At 29.5% G+C, this 25,637-nt stretch overlaps 1 protein-coding gene across 1 annotated transcript; it reads left to right on the forward strand.

Moving 5' to 3' along the window:
• Nucleotides 1-977: 977 nt before the first annotated feature.
• On the forward strand, nucleotides 978-10,798 carry LOC145332311 (uncharacterized). The gene is made up of 10 exons (XM_080177282.1): nucleotides 978-1,091; nucleotides 1,631-1,711; nucleotides 2,093-2,151; nucleotides 7,042-7,123; nucleotides 7,859-7,923; nucleotides 8,368-8,443; nucleotides 8,694-8,771; nucleotides 9,264-9,405; nucleotides 9,836-9,943; nucleotides 10,193-10,798. Exons 1-10 carry the CDS (start codon nucleotides 983-985, stop codon nucleotides 10,731-10,733), a joined length of 1,341 nt encoding a protein of 446 aa, XP_080033408.1. The 5' UTR covers nucleotides 978-982; the 3' UTR covers nucleotides 10,734-10,798.
• The last annotated feature ends 14,839 nt before the right edge of the window (nucleotides 10,799-25,637 follow it).

Here is a 25,637-nt window from a genome sequence, read left to right on the forward strand (position 1 = left end):
AAACCAACTAACGACCTATAAAAGGCTTTCCTTTAATGAAGAATACAATTGGTTAAATGGTTACTGATGATATTTAAAATACAAACAAAAATTACATAACTGTTTTATTTTGGTAAAAGAATTTATGAACGATTATTTTGTAAACACTTTTAGTATCATAATTTTTTGCCATAGACAAATTAATCAGTAATTAAGAATTATCAATTTAATTTTTTTATTCTAAAACATTTGGAAGGTTAGTTGAATTTTTCTTTCTGAAGAAACCCTTTCACCTTTTCGCGAATAGCAAAAAAAACCTACCCTGAACAAATACTCAAACTCCAAGAAATTATAAAATAATTGGTTCTTCTGTTTACGAGATCTTGGTTGACATAACGCAGAGAGACATCCTATTGCTTTATCATAAAAGATAGTTAAAAAATTATATCTTTAAAACTTATTTGTATATGATATAAAAAGTAAAAAGGATACATTAATAGATAATTTATTAGTATATTGTAGTAAAACACCTTTGCTCGTTAGTATATGATACATATTTATAATTGTTGTGCAGTATCTGTTGAAAAATATGGAAATAACTTTTAAAAGTTAAAAATATTTTTGTTGGTGATAAATTAATACAAATGAGCAAAATTTTGCTTCTACAGAAAATAAGTTTCTTATAAGCGCAATTTACTGCAAATAAGGATGACAACATCCATAAAAGCGAATCTCTAAAATCAAAAGTTAGGACAAACGAACATAAACACTTGTAGAGTATCAGTATAAGTATAAACTAAATTGTAAGTAAATTTCTTGAAAAATTTTTTTAAATACAGGATACTGTTTAACGACATACTTACATTTTTAGGACTTGATTATAGAGATGCTTTGCTTTTAGTATTGTACTTGATTGTCCTAGGAATCATTATCAAAAATTAAAATAGGCTAATCACATCACATGAATTTATACCTTACTAAAAATTACTTTTAGGTAAAAAAAATGTTTATTAAACTATATTTATTAACAATTTTGTTAATATCCCCAACACTTTGTTGCTCTTCTACCCAGCCTTCAGATGACACCTCTTCAAGAAATTCCAGAAACATAGGTATAAATAGGGATCTTATAGGATAAGACAATATATGAAAAATTATCCCCAAATTACGCCTTCTGTTGATTGAAATTATTGGTTTAAAAATACAATTTTAAAATTCATTGAAATCACACAAAGTTTTTAGCTATTGAATAAGATAACTTGGTTTTAATGCTTTGGGTACCAGTGTAGTTTACGGTGAAATATCCCCCCCGCCCTGGGTAAACTTACTTTTCAATTGCTAATAAGTGACTGTATCAGGGCTCGGCAGCAATCATTTTGTGCTTTAGATTTTACCAAACAAATGGATTATAGAAACTGACAACTAGCTTATTGTGAAGTTAAAACAGTCATAACACCCAGGGAAAATAATAAGATAAAAAAGCTTCCTTGTCTTTGCATTTACAGGATTAGATAATGTTGTTAGGTTAGGAACTATTAATAAACATGGAATATATGGTCAAACATTCATAGACCTACTGACCTATACTTATACAGAGAAGAATTTATGAAAATTTTGTGTCTAATGTTGTGTTTAATGGACTGAATTTTAGATTTGGGTGAAGAAGAAATTCATTCTCTTAGTGAAGCTAGTAATGAAGGAGTTGATGCAGGATTTGAAAACTCAGTTGCAGGTGAAAATTTGTTAGTTAAAATATCTAAAACAGCTTTTTTGGCGACTAAGGCATTCTATTGATCTTATTGTTTTTGGTCAGGTTTTAGTCTGCTAACTAAATAAACCCAAAGTAATAATTGCGAGAGGGATCAAAGTAAGCTTATCATATAAAGTAGTAAGGTGTTTTGCTTTTCCGTTAAGATCTCGCTAACCGATGAACCGCTTGAATTATACATACCTTTAGAATACAGAATTACTATTTGTGTACTATTACTATACTGCAAAGTACTTTAGATGAACATTTTTTAAGAAGAATATTTATTATTTTTTTTTAAAGTAACAGGATGTCTCTGGAGGCCTCTTGGTGTGTATACGCTAGTAAAATAATGTTAATTTACAGGTGAACCTGAAAACCTTGCAGAAAACATCAAAGGTGGCACTATTATTCTTCCAAAAAAGGTAGTTAGTTTTTTTTCAAATAACGTTCTGCTAGTTTTTTTAGAAACTTTGTCCAATTGCAGAATTCATTAGCAAACAAAATTAGAATACTTGAAGCAGTGGCGTACACAGGGTTTTACAAGGTGAGTGTGGATTATGAAATAAGGCGGGCGTGAAGAAAATGCCCCCTCCCCCTCTTTCTTGCACGCCCATGAACTAAAAAAACACTTTTTATGTGTTTTCATATATGTTGTTTTTATATAATTTATTTCGAGTTAAACATGAAACAAACTATGAATTTATGTATTTTTAAATGTTTATGATAGATAAATTACGAATTACGGAATATAAATCATGTACATTTGAAGTATGAGATATTATTTTTTTGTTTTAATAGAAACTCAAGAAAATCATTAAGAAAATCAGAATTTAGACCCATATTGTTTAAAATTGATAAAGCAGATTTTACAACAAACAATGATTGAGAGAAACAGTTTAGCATGGTCCATCTTGATAAACATTCATCTTTACTAATTTTTAATGAGCAATCTTTGGCAATTAGAATTAGCAATGATAGTTGAAAAAATATTTCATTTTTAGCAAATATAGGGTACCAAACATTAAAAAGATAAAAATTTTCTTTGAGATAAATGAATTCAGGGGTATCATTATTAAAATAATAGTCTAAATATAAAGCAAGTGCATTTATGAAGAATTTTGGGTAAAGGCAAAAAAATAATGAATGTTCTATACTACTTTCTACATTACATAGATTACATTTGGTAGAGTCACTATGACCAAAAAGACCTAGTTTTCGTTTTGATACAAGAGTGCGGCATATTTGTTCAAAAAAGAAACTTTTAAAATATAGGGGTAGAGGAAGAGAGAATAATTTATTGAAACTCAATTCAAAAGACTCAGTGTCAGGAAAAAATAGACCATCTCTCAAACGAGTTTTTATTGCAGGATGTTGTTTTTTGAATTTATTTCTTAACATGATTTTGAAGTGTAGAGAAAATATTTGTGGATTAAAATTGTTTAGGTTAATGAGGGGTTTTCCTAAATTCATAAACTCTTTTTTGGTGACTACTGGAAAGTGGGATGCAATAGATTTCAAAACATTTAATTTATTAACTAGAGTAGTACATGCAGGGTTATTTGTTATTTTAGTATGTAGAGTAGGAAGTATGATAATTCTATCTCCAATTATTCTGTGGTCAAAAATATTTGCAACTGTAATGATATTATTTTGTTTAAGAAGGGAAATTTCATTTGATGATAATTTGTGTTTAAGCATAGAAGTAGAGGTTAATGAAATTTTTAAACAAGTGTTTTTATTAGTTTCCAAATCTCTTAAAAATGATATAATTTGATTAAAATATCTATCATTACAGTTAGGGTATATCGATTTAATGGAGTTCTTATTTTGAAGAAAGGTAGAGTAACCAAAGTTACTTAAAAGGTTATTTAAATCTACATGTTTGTGACGAAAAATAATTCCTAGAATTGAATTTGGATAAATAAAAGCATGATGTAGAGTGTTAAGTAAACTGGGAATAAAAATAGATAAACTTTGATTTTCTGGTTTTAAAAATTTTAATCCTCCATTGACAAAATCAAGTTCAATTCTTTTTTCTGAGACTTTGAAACGATGTGATATACCATCCATAGATTTATTAGACCACAAGAATTTAGAAATGATATTCCATAGTTTTTTTATTTGTTCAATATTAGGACAGTAAACACGAAAAATATGGAAACACATTGAATTAAGTAAAGACATGCAAAGATTACGTCGTTTGAAGATATTGTAACTATTTCTAAGGGGAAGAAACTTTGCTTTTTTGTTCAAATTATTCAATAATTCATCATAAGTGATTTGGGCAGCATTTTTCATATCAAATGATAAATGGATACCCAAATGTTTAAGGCTAGATTGAATAGTTCCTATTTTGCTAAGATTTGGTGGGATTGTACCATGGACGAGAATTTTAGTTTTAGAGAAGTTTATTTTTAAACCAGTACTATTTTCTAATTCATTTAGCATGCAATATAGTTTTTCAATATCCCTCGAGAATCGAATACAATAAAACCTCCAAGTATCGTCAGCAAATGCTAAAGATTTTAAAATTTTTTTACTTATTTTCAAAGAGATATGATGAAAAACTATAGAATCAAGTACAGAAGGAAATATATGATGTAAAATATTAAATAGAGTAGCGGCGCTTGGGCCTCCTTGTGGTGTTCCAAGGATAATGTTAATAAATTCAGAATAGCAATTTTCTACTTTAGCTCTAAAACGGCCTTTAGAAGTAAGGTTTATCCATGTCTGAGCAAAATTTCCATTAGGAAATATATGTTTAATTATTTTATGTAACACTTCGGGTATAATACGATCAAATGCACGCTGAATGTCAAAGCTGATAAGTTGGCTGTCTAAATTATGGGATTGAATGTAATTCATTGTTGCAATAGTAGAAACACTTGCAGAGTGCATATGACGTTTAGGGGTAAAGCCAAATTGATCATTTGAAATTATTTTGCTCAAATATGGAATCACCTTTTTGTTTAAAGATTTAGATTGTATTTTATATAGTGTTTCCATAGACGAAATAGGTCGTTTATTTTGTCCTAGTGAGGGATCAGTTCCTTTTTTATCTATGAAAACAATATTCCTATCCTTAATCCATGCAAAAGGAGAATTATCAATGTTTTTAACTAGATGAAGTTGATTTAGAGCTCGTGTCATGAAATTAGGCAATAAATCAAACAAGTATTGAAATAAAATTTTTGGTTCAGAGGACAACCCAGGAGAACTATTATTATTCATAGATTTGATAACATCCTTATATTCATTGACAGTACAAATAGGGGAAGTTAGATTATAGATCTGAGGATAAATTTGATCAATTGACAGGTGAAATTTCTGTAAGAAACTATCTAAATCATAGTTAAGTATAGAATTGGGTGAAACTGTTTTTGCATGCAATTTACTCAAGTGATTAGCTATTTCTTGGGGGTCATTGTTTAATTGGTCATTAATCATTATGCAATGTTTTTGATTAAATTTACGTCGACAATGGCTAAAAGTATAAGAATTTGATTTTCCATCTAGTAGCAAGTTTCTCATAAAAATAGTTTCAGAGCGAGAATGTGTGAGATTTAGAAAATATTCTTTTTGCTGTTTATATAAAATATCGATTTCTTCTGTATTGTTGATTGTTGAAGCTTTTAATTTTTCTAAGATTTGGGAGATAGATTCATCAAATTTTTTGGTTTTAAGATAACTTTTAAGACGAAAATTGGAATAAAATTTGTCATGATGTAATTTTAAATGTTTCAACAAAACAAACAGAACAGAAGTTTCTTCATATACAGTGTTTAAAAATGATAGATCAAATTCGATTAAATTTGGGTTATTTAAATAAAACTCAACACCTTTACTTTTTGAAATCAAATCAGCATTGTCAAAAAGGAAAGAAATAGACTCTTTTTTCATAAGATTTTGAAATTCAGAATTATTAAATAAAAATTTTTTCCAGGAAGGTGCACAATATTTAAATTTGGTTTTTGTCCCAATGAATAGAGATTTGTGATCTGAAAAGGAATTAAATTTGTAATCAATTTTGATAAAATTAGGTACATTAGTATAACAGTGATCAATTAGAGACATACTATTAATTCTATTACCACGTCCACGCCAAGAATATTTAATATCTTGCTTTAAATGAGCAGCTAAATCATATAAATTACATTTTTCTGTTATATTTAGAAAAGCATTTGCTTTAGTTTTATGAGAAGGATTTGAAAAAGAAATATTTGTATCTCCAATTAGAGTAAATTTTGATAGTTTCTTTTTACTAATAAATTTGTCAATGTCATTGAGAATTTGTAAACAGTGATTAGTATCGCTAGGCAGGTATACACAAATAAATTCATAAAAAATGTCAAAAACTTTTAATTTAGTATACATTGCATGACAAGAACTGATTACATAAACATCAGTTTTTTTATTTTCAATAGTTAAAATATTGTCAGAAAATAGGTAGAGGCCAGCACTTGGTCTAATGCCAGAACTGGTCTCACCTATATATTCTATATGATTTGGTAAGTTTAAACTGGCAAAGTTGCATTTTCTTTTGGTTTCACAGAGGACATAAAAGGTAGGTATAAAACGAGAGGATGAAATTATTTCTTTGATTTTATGAGATACCCTTTTTGTTTTATTGTTAAGTTTTGATTTAGTTTTGCCCCCGAGCCCCATCACATTAACAGATATTACTTGAAAAGACATTAGATTTAATAAAATAAAATATCACAAATTGTAAAAAATATGGAAGTATTTTTCAAAGCTTTGTGAGGCTTCTTTCCCTAATTATTACATAAGTATTCGCCTTAGGGGTTAGCAAGAGTTTGTCCTTTGATGTACTTAAAACCCTAATTTAGAACATAATATCTCGGAGTTCATATAATTTTCAATATGATAGTTAATATGTTACATATTAATATATTTTTGAAAAAAAAAATAGTAGAGAAAAATGTCCATCTCTAAATTTTTTCTGAACTAATTGAACGTAAATTGTATATAAGATTTGCTGGAAAATATAACATAGGCTAGATTTTAGACTGTTCCCTTTTTAAAAGGCAATTCAGCCATGTATTTTCTCCCCCATTCATTCTATAGAAACAAGGTCAAAAGAAACACACTAGTTCAGTAGAAAAAAATAGTAGATAATGGACAAATTTCAAAAGAAAATATTTAATCAGAAAATTCAATTCTTAATGGTAGTAAGTTTGTAAGCGGTTCACTATTATTTGGCAACTTACTAGGCGTGCATGGGATTATGATTTGTGGTCCTGCCATAGGTGACATTAAAGATATATAGTGTCTGATTTTAGTTTTCTTTTTAGACTATTGAAGTATTGATTGATTTTGAACAAGATGATCTAGAAAATATTCAAGTTAACAATTTTAAAATTGCTAATGTTTCAGGTAATATCAGGTAGGGATGGGACATTGGACTATAAATTACATATGTACCCAAAGTTTTATAATTTAGTTAGATTTTTTTTATCAGTTCAAGATCTTTGGGTAACTCATAATTTCAATCAACAAACTCTTGGAATATTATTAATTATGGATTTCATTGGAAAACAGTAAAAGTGTCTAACTATGACGTCAGAAAAAAAATAACAATTAACCAATAAGCTAGAAGCCAGTATTCACTGTGGTAAAGATGCTGTGAGTATTGGTGCAAAAAATATAACGTAACAAAAAAAATTAGCCAATGAGAGGCCGTTATTGACCAATGGTAAAATTTATAGTGGCCTCTCATTGGCTAATTTTTTTTGTTACGTCATATTTTTTGCACCAATGCTCACAGCATCGGTTCCTATCCACCGGATTCGAATGAATACGAGAAAAAATGTTCTAGTATTTATTTTATTTCCTGTATGCTTTTGTGTGCCTTTAGTAGTAAGCTATTAATTAAGCTATATTTTAAAGTACAGAATATTTTAATGCATTTATTACATACAAAATTTTCTTCTATATTAAGGGTGTGTCCTTCAGTCTGCTTGTCCATAATGGACCACAAATATAGCCATATTAAATTTGTCCTAACGAATTCAAACTATGTATTAAATTCTTTTAATAACAAGGCATCGTGGAAAATCAATAATTCCTTGAACAATAAGGCATAGTGTAAAACTCATTTTTTTGTTTTAGAATATACAAGCTTATTTTCAAACTCTGATCTAAAGGAAAAAGTTGCTGTACTGAATAAGTTTCAGGTCTAAAAATATTGTATTAGTTATTTACCGTATCGTATTATAGACAGCTTTTCGCGGAATTTAAAATGAAAAATTACAAACTGGTATTAATGTTATGATTTTTTTTGAAATCGTTGAGATTGTCCGCAATGTTATACATGATTTTTCAGTTTAGCTTAGAACCGGATCTAATCCAGCGGATATTAATCGGTTTCGATGCCATACTAGAAAACAATTATTTAGATACTCGATAGAAATCTATTTTATACCAACAATTTAAAGCTACCATAGACAAAATTAGTTTTTAATGTTTCTGAGAATTTTCATTTTTATATCTCTATCTCCCTGTTTATATGAAAAAAATCAGAAAAGCAGAATACTATAATTAGAAGTACACAAAAAGAATAATCATTCTGATCAATTAATTCTTTTATTAATTCATAACGTATACTTTATTTACATTAGGAGGGAAACATTACATATAATGCAAGCATTGCCGAAAAAAGCCAGCTGGAAATTGAATTTTCAATCTTCATAACAGGTATTTACATTGTTTTTTTTTTAACATTTTTTAAATTTATTTTTTTTTTAATCTTATTCCCAAATGTGAATGGTATGCTTATATAGCAACAATATCTCAGAAACTAAAGAAGATACTATGAAAATAAATAAAAATAAACAGCCATGTTTTTTTTTTTTTTTTAATTTAAAAATTTTAAAATTTATATTAAAAAGTAAATAAAATTATCAATATAAAAAAACAATAAACTATTATTCTATCTATATTTCAGACATGAGTGCAACAGTCTTTACTGTTTACCTGGATACCAGAGACAACGGGCCTGATCAACAAATGATGCTTTTCTCAAGTAAACTTTTCTAAACCAATATTTACTGACAAAGAGTGAAAACAAGATGAAGTGTTTGTGAAAGTTGACAATAAAAGGAAGTGGATTGAAAGACAGTACCCAACTAATAGGCTTGTACAATCTAGCAGTGTCCAAACTATTCCACGAATAATTTGCGGTTTTCATTAAAGTGCTTAGAAACCAACTAAGGACTCCAAAGAACGTTAAACTAAGGGGGTGTTGGCTTTTAGTGTTTTTGTGTTCTACTTTAGGTAAGGTTATATTAGGTACAGAGTATAGAATTAAGAAAAATTAAACCTCCCCCAACACCTTATTTTCAATTTAATAAAAAATATTTGAGGGGTTCAGTGTTTGCTAAGCACTTTGAAGGAAGGCACCAATAATTTTTAACTGCAAAAAGGGTAATTTTGTTTCCTTGTTCATAAATTTATCCTCCATTGTCTTAACCTTGATGATACCTTAAATCTAGATATGATTTCTTTTGATTACAAGGTGAAGGAGTTCCAATACCTGGATCTACTTGGAAGAGATACAAGATCAGCCTGGAGATTGAACGTACACTGCCAGAAGCTGGAATTATGTTCAGTGGGAAGACTGATAATTCTTTATTGTTCCTGGATAACTTGGCTTTCAAGTAAGCATAACTTTGTCAATTATTTCATAATGTTTAATTTACATTATTAATTATTTTATGAGGTATAGAGCTTTAAAAGCTCTAAAAAAAGGCTAAGCAAAGTGCTTTGAAACGTACTTTGATCCTCCATATATTTAAATAGAAATGGATGTAGAATATTATGACAAGGGGAAAGTTGTGTTTTATTCAGGTTTTTTAACATTGGGCTCTCTTATTAGTTAGTTCTTTCATCCAGTAAGAGGGACGGTGATTGGGTATAGGGTGGGATGTGATTGTGGGTATCGGTATTTTAGCCCGCTGCATGTTTCACTTTATTAGAGAACATGGATATCATCTGGTGTAAGATCCAAGTGATAATATATATCCATTCAAATATGCTTTCTAAAATCTGCTATCCATGGACTTAAATGTACTTTTAAATTTTGTATAGGTTGACTGAATATGAAAAAGTAGAGCCTGTATTCTATTATAATACAGTCCAACAACAAACAACAGCTGAAAATTCTCAAGAAACAAATATAGAAGAAAATAAAACAACAGGAAAATGGACAAGCATTTATAAAAAAGAAATAATAAGTTTTAGAAAATGCTGTAAATATGTTTATTTTATAGAATATTTGTTTTAGAATATATTTCAATTTCAAAATTAAACCAAGAAGGGTGATAATAGGTCTTACAAAATCTAATTTGTCACGAAAATTTTATTATCATTTATACAAAATGTGTTATTTTTCAATATTTTTAGCACATAATCATTTTTTTAAAATTCTTGTTCATTTTTATAAAAAGAATCATCTGAGACTACTTTGACAGCTGAATCATCCTCAAGTCTGCCTTCAACTACCTCAACTACAACTGAAAATTTTCAAGAACTGGTACCTACTACCACAATCGGCAATGCAGTCACTAATGAATCAAATATATCTACTAGTATAACTACACCAACAACTACTACTTCTATATCAACAGAAAACCACTTATTAACACCAACTCCTACCCCAGAAGCAGCTGTAGTAAATACAACAGATAATTTACAATCTACAACTGAAGCAAACGAATCTTCAATCACTGCTACTACTTTAGAAGCTTCTAATTCAACAGCTAATTTACAAGTAACGTCTGAAGCAACTAACTCTTCCAGCGCTACTCCTACTTCAGAAGCTGCTCTACAAAATACAACAGTTATTCCAAATACCGAAGAGAACATTACTGATAATGTAGATACTAATGTTTCTGTCAATGGCGAAGATGACTTCAAGGAAAGACTCTTTTTTTATGATTTTATTTTTGATTTTATCACTAGAATTTACTTTCCAGCATGGCTCTGAACCGGCTCCGAGCCATACTGAAAAATCATGTATTGTATCGTATTGTAGACAACTTCCTTCGAATATTAAATGAAAAATCCCTAATCTAATACCAATTTTATAAGCCAAGGCCTACGGGGCTAACAAACTGGTTTTAATCTTTTAATATTTCATGTTAATATCCGGGGAAAACTGTCAATAATACGATGCATTAAATGACTATTATTCATTTGGTTCTTTTGTTGGTCAATGCTCATATTTAAGTCTATCTATAACAGTATTTTGATATTTTTGTAACATAATCTATAATACAAAGTAGAACGATGTCTGTCTGTCCGTCTGTCCGTCTGTCCGTCTGTCCGTCTGTCCGTCTGTCTGTCCGTCTGTCCGTCTGTATGTCCGTCTGTCTGTCTGTCCCTTAAGATCTCGGTAACAACTGAACCGATCGGATTCTACTCTTCAGGGTATCTACCTATTGGTCCTGTGGTGGTTTTAAGCTATTTTCTTGGGGGGTGGGACAAGAAAATAGCTTAAAACCACCACAGGACCAAAAACCAAAAAATCCTCCCCCCATTTTTTTTTTTTTTTTTGCTGAAGATTTCCTTTGTCCGTTATTTTTTTTTTGCAGAAGATTTCCTTGGTCCTTTTTTTTTGAAGGAGATTTCCATGGTCCTTTACGATTTTTGCCTTAATTTTTTTTTTATTACCTCTTGGGGCAAAGCCCCTAGAGACTAGGGGCGAAGCCGCTAGTATATATAATGATTTAAGCATAAGGAAAAAGTATAAAACATTAAAGAGTTCCTTATTTAGAATAATGTTCATGTATCTGTTGACGTAGAGAAGAAGAATGGTTCTCTATATTATCATAATGAATTCAATATTCAAAACAGTCAGGATTTTCAAATTCATATTCATCTTTAATCAGTATTGGTGTTCTTGTAATATTGTTAATTTATGTTCTTTTTAAATAATAATATGTATTATTTTATTTTTAAATAGCTTAGCATCAACAGGAAAATATCCTATTATATAAAGTAAAGTCTGAAACTTAAAATTTGTATAACTACTGTTCTCCAATTTAGGGAAGCTTCACATAGGTCCTGGGTCGGTTTTAGACTGTTTAAACTTTAAGATTTTAGTCGGGGAAAGGTTTTAAGCTATTCTTTTCATAGTGCAGTCACTATGTAGTTATTTTATATAGAAAACAAGGATGACAACATCCATAAAAGCGAAGCACTGAAACGGTAGGACAAACGGACATTAACACTTGTATAGTGTCTGAACTGAATAATTAGAATATAAAAGTATCAAAAGAGTCGAAGCAAAGTTTAAGTAAATTTGTTGGAAAATTGCTTGATATAGGATAATGTTTATGAACATACTTACATTTTGAGGACTTGATTATAGAGTTGATTCGCTTATACTATTGTTCTTTGTTGTCCCAGGAATCAATATACCAAAAATCAGATCAAACGGATAATTAGATCACATAAAAATTTGTTGTTAAAAAAGTAGAAAAAACAACATGTTTAAAATGGACGTACGGACATTCTGGTGATGATTGTAGAGTTGCTACGGTTTTTAACTCGTACCTAACTACTATAGGAATCATCATGCAAAATTTGAAATCGATAGGACAATTCTAACATGCCTAAATTAACGAATAAAAGCTATCTATCTCGGACGGACGTACGGACGGACGTACGGACCGACCCTAATTATAGAAAAGCTTCGCTTTTAAAAATTGTATGATATTACAAGCAAAGAAAAACTTTTGCCGTATGCATAAAATATTATTTTAAACGACAAATAGTCAATCAAGAGCAGAACCATTGAAAGTATGTGTGTGTGTTTATACCAGTCTGTATACGTTTGTGAATACTTCTAAATAAGTGTGGGAGTTATTATTACTTTGCAGTTATAGCTATTCAGCGAGAAAGTCTAACAGAATTACATATATTATTAAGAAGCTGCGCTACTAATAATACATGTCTCAACTACTACTAACCCCAGTAAAAAACTGAAGCTTCTTCATTTCATTATTAATTGTCCAAATTTTGGAAAGAAGGCATTTTTCCTCATCAGGGCTTTCAGGGCATTAATAAAAAATGTTTTATCTGTACAGCATGACCCTCAAAAAAGTATTTTTAAGCATCTGCAGCCCTTATTTCTCAATGAATTATTTAAAAATGCATATGTCCTATTCTCTATAGTATTCCACGTAAGTAGATAAAAAAATATTTTTTTTACCTCCATTAACACCGGAGATTTTTAGTGCTAAAGTTTTGAAAAAGTGACTGAGGAAAAAGTAACTTTTAACATGATACGACTTTTTTAGCAAAATTAAGCTAGAAATCCTTTTATTTTTGTTACTAGCAGAAACTTTATACAAAAATGAAATAAAAAAAATAGTTTTTTAGTAAAAAGCATTTTTTTACACATATTTTTTGAGTCTTTTTAGTTTAATGATATTTTGAAAAACTTACTTATTAGGCAAAATTGGTTAAGATTAAAAAACCAAATAAATCTCTATGAATATAGCAGGAAAATTGTTTTTGTTTCACAATCCTAACTTTAATAACAAAAAAGTTATAAAGAAAATAAAAATAAAACATAATGATTTTTTAGTCTAAAAAGCTTAATTTACCCCTTATTAAATAATTGAGATGTCAGAAAAGTAGGCGGAGCAACTGTCATAATTAATCCTTTTCTATAAATAAGGGTTAATAAATAACCTAAAATTTGCAAATAATCAATTCATTCGGTAGTATTTTTTGCCATTAAAAATTGATATTTTTAGGTGTAATAAAAAATAAATATTTAGTTAACTTGTTTTTCTTTATGTCTCATTATTCAATTGCCAGAAAAACATAATATAACCATCCAAAAAATAAGAGAAACAAAAAAAATTCTTTTTCTCAGTCACTTTTTCAAAACTTTAGCTCTAAAAATCTCCGGTGTTAATGGAGGTAAAAAAAATATTTTTATATCTACTTACGTGGAATACTATGGAGAACAAGGACATATGCATTTTTTAATAATTCATTGAGAAATAAGGGCTGCAGATGCTTAAAAATACTTTTTTGAGGGTCATGCTGTATATGTTTTTACTACATTATATAAACATCCTAATGATTTTTAAAATCCTTGAGTTTTTTTTCACTTCCTTTGGCACGATTAAAAACAATTTGACTTAAATAAGTTATTCATTTGTTTTATGTTTGTATTCATTTTTGGAGATCATTGGGAAAATATAAATATATTTATTTCTTTGTTATATTCTATAGTTTTATACATGTTGCATGTTGTATTATATAAACATTAAATATAAAATAGTAAGGTTTTTTGTTAGGAGATTTATTAATAACAAAACCGATTAAATTCTTCATTTTAAGAAGGCTTAACGAAGGTATAAGAATCGTTTAGGCTATTCTTTTCACAGATTCAAGCCATGAGCTATTTTCTTTCCTCTCCTAAAACTTTTGATAAAGTGATTCTAGAAGCTAGGGGCGCAGTCACTGGTATAGGATAATGTGAAATACAAATAGGTTCTGCATCATTATAAATAGACACAATTAGTTTATTCTTTAAAAAAATTACTATAAACAAGAATAAGAACAAAATTGTGGATTGACCAACGGATAAAATGAGCTATAGATCAGATATTCAGTGTCATAATGATTAAACACATTTTGTAAACTATGTATGAGCTTTTTGAAGCATTACCGACATACCGACTAGGGTTGGGCCGGATATCCGGCCATTTTCAAAATCCGGCCGGTTACCGGATATTGAAACTATCCGGCCGGATATCCGGCTCTATAATTTTTTTATACTTTACACCAAAAATCTCTGCTTTTTAAAATCTTAAATGGCTCTAATTTTCTTATTATTGAAGCTAGAAGAACACTTTTTCTGAATAAGTTTAACTTTATGTAAATTTATATAAGATTTCTGAAGAAAATTTTTTTTTACTACTTTAATATCTGGTAATTTGGCCGGTTATCCGGCCGGATATCCGGTAATTTGGCCGGATAACCGGATATTTGCCGGATATCCGGCGTTGGCCGGATATCCGGCTGGTTACCGGATATCCGGCATTTGAAATCAGCCGGATATCCGGTATCCGGTATCCGGCCAAAAAAGTATCCGGCCCAACCCTAATACCGACAGACTGAATTAATTTTAAACTGGATGCTCATTGGTATAAGGAATTTGTATTTGCTTCCTTGTTATCTCCAATCATTTTAATAAGGAAAATTTAAAAATATTTTTCTTATTTGATAAGGTATCATTAAGAAGAAAAGGAATTTCATGATTTTTTACATTTTTGTTTTTATTATTCCTCATTAAAAAGCAGGCAACAAAACAATTTACAATTATAAGTGAAATTTATTGTTAAAATTTCAATTTAGTCTGCACTGGTGGAAAAAGGGGATGGTAATAGATGGTTAGTAGGCAATTAAACTGTTTCTAGCTTCTACAAATTAGTAGGGTGGAAGGCTTGTGTTTGCAATCAGTGTACACTTCGCTAATTTTCAACCTTGGTTCACTTTATGCTATTTTTGCATAAATTAAACAGCTAATGGCATTTACTAGAGAAAAAATAAATATTTTGATGGACTTTTTTTCGCAAAACAATGACTTTTTATCACTATTCTCTCAATTATATTCTTTTATGACGTATAAAAAATTACTTTAACGAACAAGATTACAGATAAATTTAACTACAATATGATAAGCTGCGCACCGTGATTATTCTGCCTGACCATTCCCTTTTTGCCCATGTCATGCCCAATTGGGTCTTCTCATAAAACTGCTAAAAAATATTATAAAAAATCAAAGAGCTTTCTTTTTATTTATACCAAAAGTCAACAAAGTGATAGTATACACTCGCCTAAAAATGAAAAATATTGTTTTTCTACCTGCAAAATTATAAGTTTCTTTAATTTTAAGAAAACTGTAAATTTTTCTAAGATTTTAGAGAAAATAATCGATCAGTATATAAATCAGTTAAAAATGATACTCGATATTTTATGTATGCTTATTTTCAAACAAATAATTTTAATTTTAAAGTAAAACATTTCTTGTCAGTTTTGAATGGACTCTATTCTTGCCAGTACCATGGAATTTAAAAAATTGGAGAATGCCAGCAACTTTTATTACTGCGGATCATGCAACTCAATTAAACAAAATCTTCCACTCTTGATTAGAGGACCAAACTAAAACTAAGTATATACGGACAATAGAGATATAATATAAAAGAGAATGAATGGGTTAAATCTTTTTTCTTCTTCTCAAAATGCATTGAACTCACGCTGAATTTGATTTAAGAATTATCTTCTTATCATTTTAAGTATATTTTGTATAAGCCTTTTGTTCTAAGCTTGATAACGCTAAAAAATCAATTGTTTTTAAAAGCGAAGCTTTTCTATAATTAGGGTCGGCCCGTAATCTGTTCGTACGTCCGTAGCGGTTAGCTCTGTTCGTTAATTTAGGCATGTTAGATGTGTCCTTTCGATTTCAAACTTTGCAGGATGATAACAGTTAGGTACAATTTACAAAGCGTAGCAACTCTATGATAGTTACCAGAATACTCGTACGTCCATTTTAAACATGCTGATTTTTTTACTGTTTTTACAACAATTTTTCATGTTATATAATCATCCTATTCATCTGATTTTTAGAATACTGATTCCTAGGGCAACGTGGATGACGTCATTCTTGTTCTGCTATATATTATATCTAAGTAAATTTGCTTCCTTAAAGTGTGCATTTATTCTTATACATCTATTATACAGACCAAACCCATAATAGGAAAGGAAGGGAGATGCATAGGAAAAATATTTTCCAGTAAATCTTCGAAACCGATTAATATTCGCTGGATTAGAACAAGTTCTTAGTCATGCTGAAAAATAATTTATAGCATTGTATTACAAAAGATTTTTCACAAATATTAAAATAAAAGTCATAGAATTAAAACCAGTTTCGTTAGACTTATATTGAAAGTTAAGAAAGAAGTATTTCTAAAACTTTGTAAAGCAATCTTTACAGGGAAATTCTAACCAAGTATATACAAACAAACCAAGAAAGTGTATACAGAAATTTTTGAATATAAACCCAACTTAAAACTGTGGGTTTCAAAACACATGTGTTATTTATAGTTTTTATAAAAATACTCCCTTCCTTAAACCTATCCTTTTTCTTCCAAACCCCCTGGTCCCATTAAGCATTTTGATTACCATTCCTTTACGAATGTCATGCAATGTTAGAACCATCTCTGTTAAGCATTGTACCGATGTATTAACATTCGATAAAGCGTTGTAGATAGTTTGATAAGCCATACTGAAAATAAGCTTGATCTTATCATCTAACTTATCATTTAAAGTTAAATAATAATCGATATATTATTACTTGGATATTGCAACAGGTTTTTGCCAACTCTAATAGAATAGTATTACCAGCTGGCTTATATAATAATACCACCCATTCACTCCTTTTACCTAATACACTACTGGAGGAACGTGCTGATCAAGAAATGAGGACGAGCAACCTATTTTGATTTAATAACAACACCAAAGTACAATAGGTATTAACTTATGTGGGAAGAAATAGCCTGTAGTCCAAGAATATACTGTACATCTAAATATTTAGGAACGGATGTAGAATATACGTGGATATTATGACAGATGAAAAATTGTCGTTAATTTAGATTGCTAACATGGACATCATTTATAGGTTAGTTCATTCATCCAATAGGGGGGGGGGGGTGAGTGGATGAGGTGGATCGTTATTTTAGCCAGCTACAAGTTTCACTCCATTGGAGAAAATGATAAACTGGTGTAATATGCAAGTATAATCTATTATTATAGGCCTATTAGTAAAATTTAAGAAAAATCCATATGTAGTACAGAATGTTTACTGTACAAAATCTGACATTGACTTTAACTCTCATCGATTCATATTACTCAGAGATTTTTATGGCATTCTAAAAGGATAAAAAGTTGCTTAAAAAGCAAACTATAAACAAAAAGGTACATTACACAGACCTTACTTCAAGCATTCTTTACTAAATAAGTTAAAAATATTAATCATTAGTAAAATAAATTGGTTTATCCGTTATATAATTACAATATTATGTAACCCTTAATAAAAACAATAGCAATACGCTTTGATTACTAGTATAATATAGCACAAAACTTCCCCTCTTTATAAAATGTTTACAAAGAGATAATATCTAAATTAAAAATCTTAAAAACAACTAAATAACTTCAATTGGTCTATACCTGCATCTCCTCGTGATGATTCGAATATATTTGTATCATATAAAGCATTAGCATATTTGACTTAGATTAACATACAAAATTTATTCTAATTGGTCTATTAAAACTGATAAAAAGAGTTTTGAAGTAGGATACGAATTCTCAAGAAACACTTTAATTTAAAGGAATATAGTGATGTTTCGAAAAATACAGGGATCTAAAGGAATACGCCAATAGCCGATAAATAGATGTACATGACGTTACACAAGATTACCCCTTCTGTAGATTACAATTACCAGTAGAAACGTTTTTAAACTCAACTTAAAAAACAACCAATCCAAAATCTAAAAAGTTCACAAAGTTGTTAAACCAACTAATAAGAAAACGTTATTATAAAACTTTGGGAACTAGTGTAATAATCAGCCCAATGTCACCTAACTCCCTGGAAAATTTGCAGGTTTAAATAAAAATCTTTAATGATTACCTATCCCTCAAAAGTTTGCTGTTTTTTTTAGAAGACCCATCCCTATCCCTGGCAATATATAAGAAACTGGGCAATAACAATAAAAAGGATGGACCTGAACACAGTGATATGCTTTTTTTAAGCAAAGGTATTTCTACATATAATTCAGGTAATTACGTTAGTACATCCAAAAATCGAAGCTTTGGTAAATTAGGCTAGGTGGTCGAAATAAAAATTCGCCTTTGGGGCTGCAGTTTTTAAAGAAGTCACAGCTATAACCGCAGCTTAGCCGCCCTTATAATTATCAATTTTCTACAGGCAAGAGTTTCTTTTTCTTTTTTATATAAAGTCGCAGACAATTCAACAGTTGTTGAACTTGGTCGTATATTAATGAAACACATTATTAACAGATATATTATTACTTGGATCTTACACCAGATTTTTATGTTCTTTAATAAAGGGAAATTCGCAGCTGGCTAAAATAATGATACATACCATCCGCCCCCTTTATCCCATTCCCTCCCCTTCTACTGGATGAACGAACTGACCAAAAAAATACCGCTGTCATAAAATCTACGTGTATTCTACACCTATTCAGAACTTCGAATAGATGAATATTGTCTTTCTTGTTGGTTCTACTTGTTTCTGCATGTTGGGTTCTTTAATGGATGTACAATATACGTGGATATTATGACAGGGGAAAATTGTTGTCAATTTAGGTAGCTATTTACCCTGTCATTCGTCGGTCAGTTTGTTCATCCAGTAGGAGGGAAGAGGGTGCGGTAAATTTTCACTTTATTGGAGAACATGATAATCTGGTGTAAGATCCAAGTAAAAATAAATCCATTGGTTCTTTATGATTTTCATCTCATTTACATATTTTTAACAACAGCTACTCACAAACATTCACAACATTATTGTTTAGAATAAATTAAATACTTGGAAATAGTCAGTCTATTCTTATTTGAAAACGATTATGGGACCAATAATAGCTTCCCTAAACACCGGTTGCTAAGCATTTTTGCAACATACAGACATACAAACCGACGGACATTTAATAGTAAGGAAAGAATTATCTTTATTTATGGAGAATGAATATTTTTTTTCTGGGTCATTACTTGATTTAGTCGTTTATGAGCATATAGACATCCAATCAGCTGCTTTAAAATACAGTACCTATTAAACAAAATTATAGAAGATGAAAAAAAAAAAAATAATGCAATTGTGTCTTTTTAAACAAAGCAGCTTATAGTGTCTCACAAAGCTTGGCCGAACTATTCATATTGATGTCAGATTAGAATATAAAAATTAAAAACTTATTTGTAAAACAGGAAATACAGGAGAATTAGATTGAAAACTTTGGGGTACCAGCATTTCCCCACATTATAGTATACGTAAATGAATTTCAAATTCGCATAATAAATACTAAAAAATCATAAGGGTTGTTTAATAAGATAAAAGGTAAAGTTTGTGCTGTATTAATAATTTTGTACTATGATGATTTGCTAAATTAATGCACCAGGCGGATGTAATAGCACACCAGAATATCTCTTTGTCGTGTCATAACAAAGGATTATATCAGAACATGTGTGTTTCGCGATCGGATGCTATCGTCATACATAATATACTATACTCGGGAGTTTTAAACACACGTTCGATTATCGATAATTCGTTAATTCTTGATTGGATGGTAGAAACCTGCAGTGCTCAAACATTTTTTTACTCATAATTATAATCTATAGAGGGGTAATACCAATTTTGTTTATCACCAATGCAATAGGACTGTACAGTACAATGTACATTAATTTGACTTATTTTTGAGGAATTTTAAAAATACCTTATTTTTATTATTTTTCCATAAAAAAATACACCAAAATCAAAATGTTTTTCATCTTCTTTATTCATATCCCTATGATCGCGAATTACATATGAAAACAAGAGATTATATTAACTAGTAATAGAATAAAATATTTACATAAATATTTGCAGTTCAACTAATCTTATGTTTGCATGGATAGAACAATAAATTTCTTATTATTAGAAATTGATTCACAATCCTATTTATGACAAACAATTTATCCCTTTCTGAAGATTAAACTTATTGGTGTGAATTCTTTGACACCTTATCAAGATTTAATCAAAGTCGTCAAAGTTCTGTAAAAACGAATATTTTTTGAGTGCTTAGGTCCCGTAAGACCTACTGAAGGGAAGTATTTAATTAATTCAAATGGCTTGAAAATATTTTTTAATGTAAGATACATATAAATGTTTTTGTAGGTTATGTAAATTTTGAATTAAACTTTTTATGTTACAGTATATTGCATTATAGTTTTGTATTTAAAAAGAATCTATAGTTTTAATTGATATGTGACAGACAGACTGATGCACAGACATATTTTGTGGTGTGCATTGTCTTCCACATTTTATTACATCTGATTCCTCCATTTAAAAAAGAAACAATAGCAGAATATTTATACTGGATGTTTAATGATTAAAGTAAAATAATACAGGGGGCACGAGCTATATTTAGCTATACCCTGTGCTGACTTTCAATTGGGTCTTTGAAATGTTAACACAGACATAGCACTACAAAAGAGCAGAACGCAATTTGATAGCAGACATAAAAGGTCCCCAAAACTTGGGCCATTGTTGTACAATGGAATAGTGAAGCAAATATTTATGTAGGGAAGGTTTGTGCTAATATAAAATTACGCAATTCTGAAGATTCCATATTGTGATGCTTGTGCGTCAGTGAATGCACGCCTCTGTGATGTGACAAATAGACTGACGTACATCCATCAGAGGATGTTTGCTCACATATCAAAATCATATGTAATCCTTTAAATACCCTACTCCGTTCAAAACAGCAAATATATATTGTAAAAACAAAAATTTAGTTTAATAGGCAAATATTAGCAATGTTTTTAGGGACAATAAACTGTAGTCTGCTAAAATTAGATAAAGTTTGTGACATATTCAGTAAATGCAATTTTTAAATTTTAAAGTTATCTATTAATGTTATAATGCTAATGTGTTTGTGGAGCTACTTACGAATGGATAGACGTACATAAACTTTAGGATTATTAAAACCTACGCTGCAAAAAAGAAAGATTATATTCAATAAGACCTTTAACAAAAGTAAGATTTGTTTGAAGCCTAATAAGAAAGCGGAATAGTGAAAATTTCTCAGATTTCATGGCTTATTGCTATATGTTGGAACGTTTAAACACTCCAAGACTATATTTTGATGTATATCATAATGTGTGTATTAGCAGGATTTTGGGTATTTAAAAATCAATATCTTTATTTCAATGAAAATAATACTATTTTTAATAGTTATAAAGGGGGGGGGGGGGTGTGGAGGTAAAGGAGTAAATAAATATAAAGATTGGACGTTCATACTTATATCTTTATTTTTATTTAAATCAAATAACAAACAAATTGTAAGAAAAAAATTCTAATAAAAATAAATATACTTTGATTTGCTTAAAAATTTGTATGATAAAATTGATTAAGAACAAAATACTAGCCAAATCTAACCAAAAGTTCAAATGAAGAATTATTTTACTGAATATGTATTTTTACCTTATTTATTGTGGCATATGTGTTGATCTTTACTACAAACAACTAATCAGCTTACAATATATAATAATATACTCTTCTTATACTTTCTTATTGGCTAAAGAAAAGAGGAATATTTCTAAGCAACCAAAAATTAAAGAAAGCAAAGCTACTCTGTAAAGTAATTTCTTAGGTCCGTACATCAATACATTTAAAGTAAAATGGCTATTAGCATTAATTGGTTTGAAAATAAAATAGTCCTTCATGATAAAACCTCAGTAATACAGATACACTCATTAGTGTCGATATAGAAAATACGTGGATATTATGACAGGGGGGAAAATATTTTCAATTTAGGTTGCTAACATGGAACTCACTTATTGGTTAGTTCGTTAATCCAGTAGGAGAGGAGGGGGTGATTTAGATGAGGTTAGTGTTGCTTATCGTTTATTATAGCCTGCTGCATATTTCACATTAATAGAGAGCATGATGTAAGATCCAAGTAATAATACATTCATTCTCTTTAAGAAGCATGGTTGCATCGTAAGGTCACAAAAGACCATTTGTTAATATTTATATTAGTCTTTATGTTATTTGCTAACAACATATTGGAATACAAAATTAGTATATACTAGTAAATAAAAATATTCTTATATTAAATACCCCACTAGACATTTAAATAGATACATTAAAAGCAGTTTTTAACAAGGTGGGTTTGCCCTAGCCTCCAAGGGCTTCGCCCTAAGAGTGAAGAAGGTGAGCCTCCCTTTATTTATTTAGTTTCCAATAAAAACGGGAAAAAAATAGTTGAATGAAAATATTTCAAAGATATATTGACTCTTAAGTAGAGATCTTTTTACTTTGGTATATAAAATTAAATAAAAAAAGGTTTTCCCTTTCTTCCCTTGTTTAAAAAATCTCCAAAATCTTTTTGATGATGTTTTCTATGACAATGGAAAATAAATTAAAGTTTTTCCGGATAAAAGAGGCATGACTCCTCTTTTTATTGGCTGTCCTTACAACAAGGAAGGTGATACAAATTATATACATAGAATTTTATCCATCATTACATCTATTGATGTATATATCCAGTTTATTTATCTATACACATTTTATTGCACCCCAAAAACTAATTCATCTATTTCTATTTCTAACTTTAACTTTCTATTTGAACATCTGCCTATTTATCTATCTGTTTGTATCTATATATTTAGACGCCTCTAGGGGCACTTGAGGGTAGGAGAAAGGGTCGACCTTCTACTGCTGATTAAATTTTTAACAGAATTTTTTTTTTCTGATAAAAATTCTTGGTATGATTTCTCCTAGGAGGGTAAATGTACCCTCTCGCAAAGTAGTTATAAAGCTTCACTATAAAAGAGATCCATTTTCCTAACTATCAATTATCATTAATTAGAATTTTAATCGTTATGGCTTTTATTTTTTAACCACATTTTGTTTGTAAATTTTGAATCACCTTTTCAATTAACTTGATGTTATGATACTCTCCTAACAAGACAATTTTATGCTCAAAAAAGAAAATATTCCAAAAATTTAAATTTGGATAAAGAGGGGATTTTTTTGGCGGGGTCGGAAAAGGAGTTTTCATGATTAGACAGATAAAATGGATGATAAGTTTTAGTAGAAAATCTGCAGAACCATCTTATGAAAAGGTTAACATATCTATTTAGTACAGTATGGATTTGTTATTACTAAGATCTTTCACCAGAATATCATGTACTCTAATAAAATAAAACTTGTGCTGGCTACAATCCACCCCCTTTACAACATTCCCCCCCCCCTTCTACTGGATGAACGAACTTGCCAATGAATGATGTCCATGTTGACAACAAAAATGGACGAAAATTTTTTCCCTGTCATAATATCCACGTATATTCTATATCCATTAGTATAAGATTATTTTCTATGGACCTTTTCAATAGATTACTTTCAAGTTTCAACTCTTTAACTTCAAGTTTAAAGCCTATAAAAATATCTAATATTGAAGTAAAAAATAAATAGCTAAAAACGGCAGGTGTCACAGTCCAACTGTTTAGAGTAAACACCATGATAACTAATTATAAACACATTTCATTCTCTTTTGGACAGCGCATTTTTTACTCTTCATACATCTTTACATCGACTTTCTTTCATACGAGGAGCAATTTTTGAAAGCATTTCTGCTCTATAATTAAAGTAAGTTTATGCGTAAGTTAAGGGAGGGGATATTTCAAGCTTTCATTTTCTGCATGTTTCTAAAGAAAACTTTATCATATGCTATTACTGTATAACACTAAATTTTTTCTTTATCAAACGTAGATAGACATGATATTCATTGATACAAAACATCAAAAAAAAATTGTCGTTATTTTTGCGCTACTTTTGATTGTATTATTCTTGATAGCTTACATTATTACACTGATTTTTAACATGCAAGTAAAATGGTAACAGGGCATATCTTCCATACAAAAGATTTTCCCAATATTTTTCCTCAAAAAACAATAAAAATTTATTAAAAATTTTAAATATTTATAAATTGCAAAACAAATTGAAATTTTGATATTTATTTATAGTACCCTATTATAGCGGCTTTCGGCAGGTATAAAAATGAAAAATTGTAAGATTAAAACCTTAGGGCCAACAAAACTGGTATTAATTTTAAGATTTTTGTAAAATTACTCGTGGAAAATTGTCTCTACATGCATGATTTTTCAGTATGGCTGAAAAACGGATCTAATCCAACGGATATTAAATAGATTCATAGCCAGGAAAAGAAGTTTTCACAAATAAAGAGTAGCTGCACTACATTTAACAAATGTTGTCTGAAAGAATCGTGTTGCTAATTACAAGCCTTTCTGATCAGGTCCTTATTAACAAAATTACCATGCTAATAATTTAGGCTTAAGTTATTTGCAGAGATATGAGATTGGCAATAAAAATAATTCGCCAAAATTAAGCTTGTATCCCACATCAGAATAGTTGTTGATTGCATCGTATTATAAACAACTTTTCTCGAATATTAAAATGAAAGATTTAAACCAGTTTTGTTAAACCCGAGGAGCCGAAGGCCCGGGCTAACCAAAATTGTATTAATTTTATTCTATTATTCGTTGGATATTGTCTGTAATACTATACTATACTTGATTCTTTAGTATGGCTAAGAACTAGTTTTAATACAGCGGATATTAAACGGATTCGAAGCCATACTGGAAAGTACTATATAGTATTGTTGATTGAGGCAAAATAACGTTTTCCTTTCCAGAAAAGCTTTGTTTATTGAATGGTAAATTAAGTTTTTCTTTGGACAAAATATCCCCTTCTGGCAATTTATATGGAATTCTCTCTGGATATTTTTATACATATTTTAAGACTATTATTTTATCAATCTTTTCCTTGATGACTACTATATAGGTCCCAATAACAAGGAAAAGCTAAACATAAATGTGTATCCATGATTCCATATAGCAAACAGAAACATGTTAGAGAGTGGAGAAGTAGTAGAGAATGCTTAGAATGTTGGAAAAAGGTTATTAGACAATAATATCTTTTTAAAATAAAGGATAGATGCATTAAAAGAAAATGAGTTTGTGCAGGTAAAACTGTTATCAATAATTAAATTAAATAATAGAGTGAGCATGAGCT

This window comes from Acartia tonsa, chromosome 1 (genome assembly GCF_053477335.1).
Source record: "Acartia tonsa isolate MP-2025a chromosome 1, ASM5347733v1, whole genome shotgun sequence".
NCBI classification, from domain to species: Eukaryota; Metazoa; Arthropoda; class Copepoda; order Calanoida; family Acartiidae; genus Acartia; species Acartia tonsa.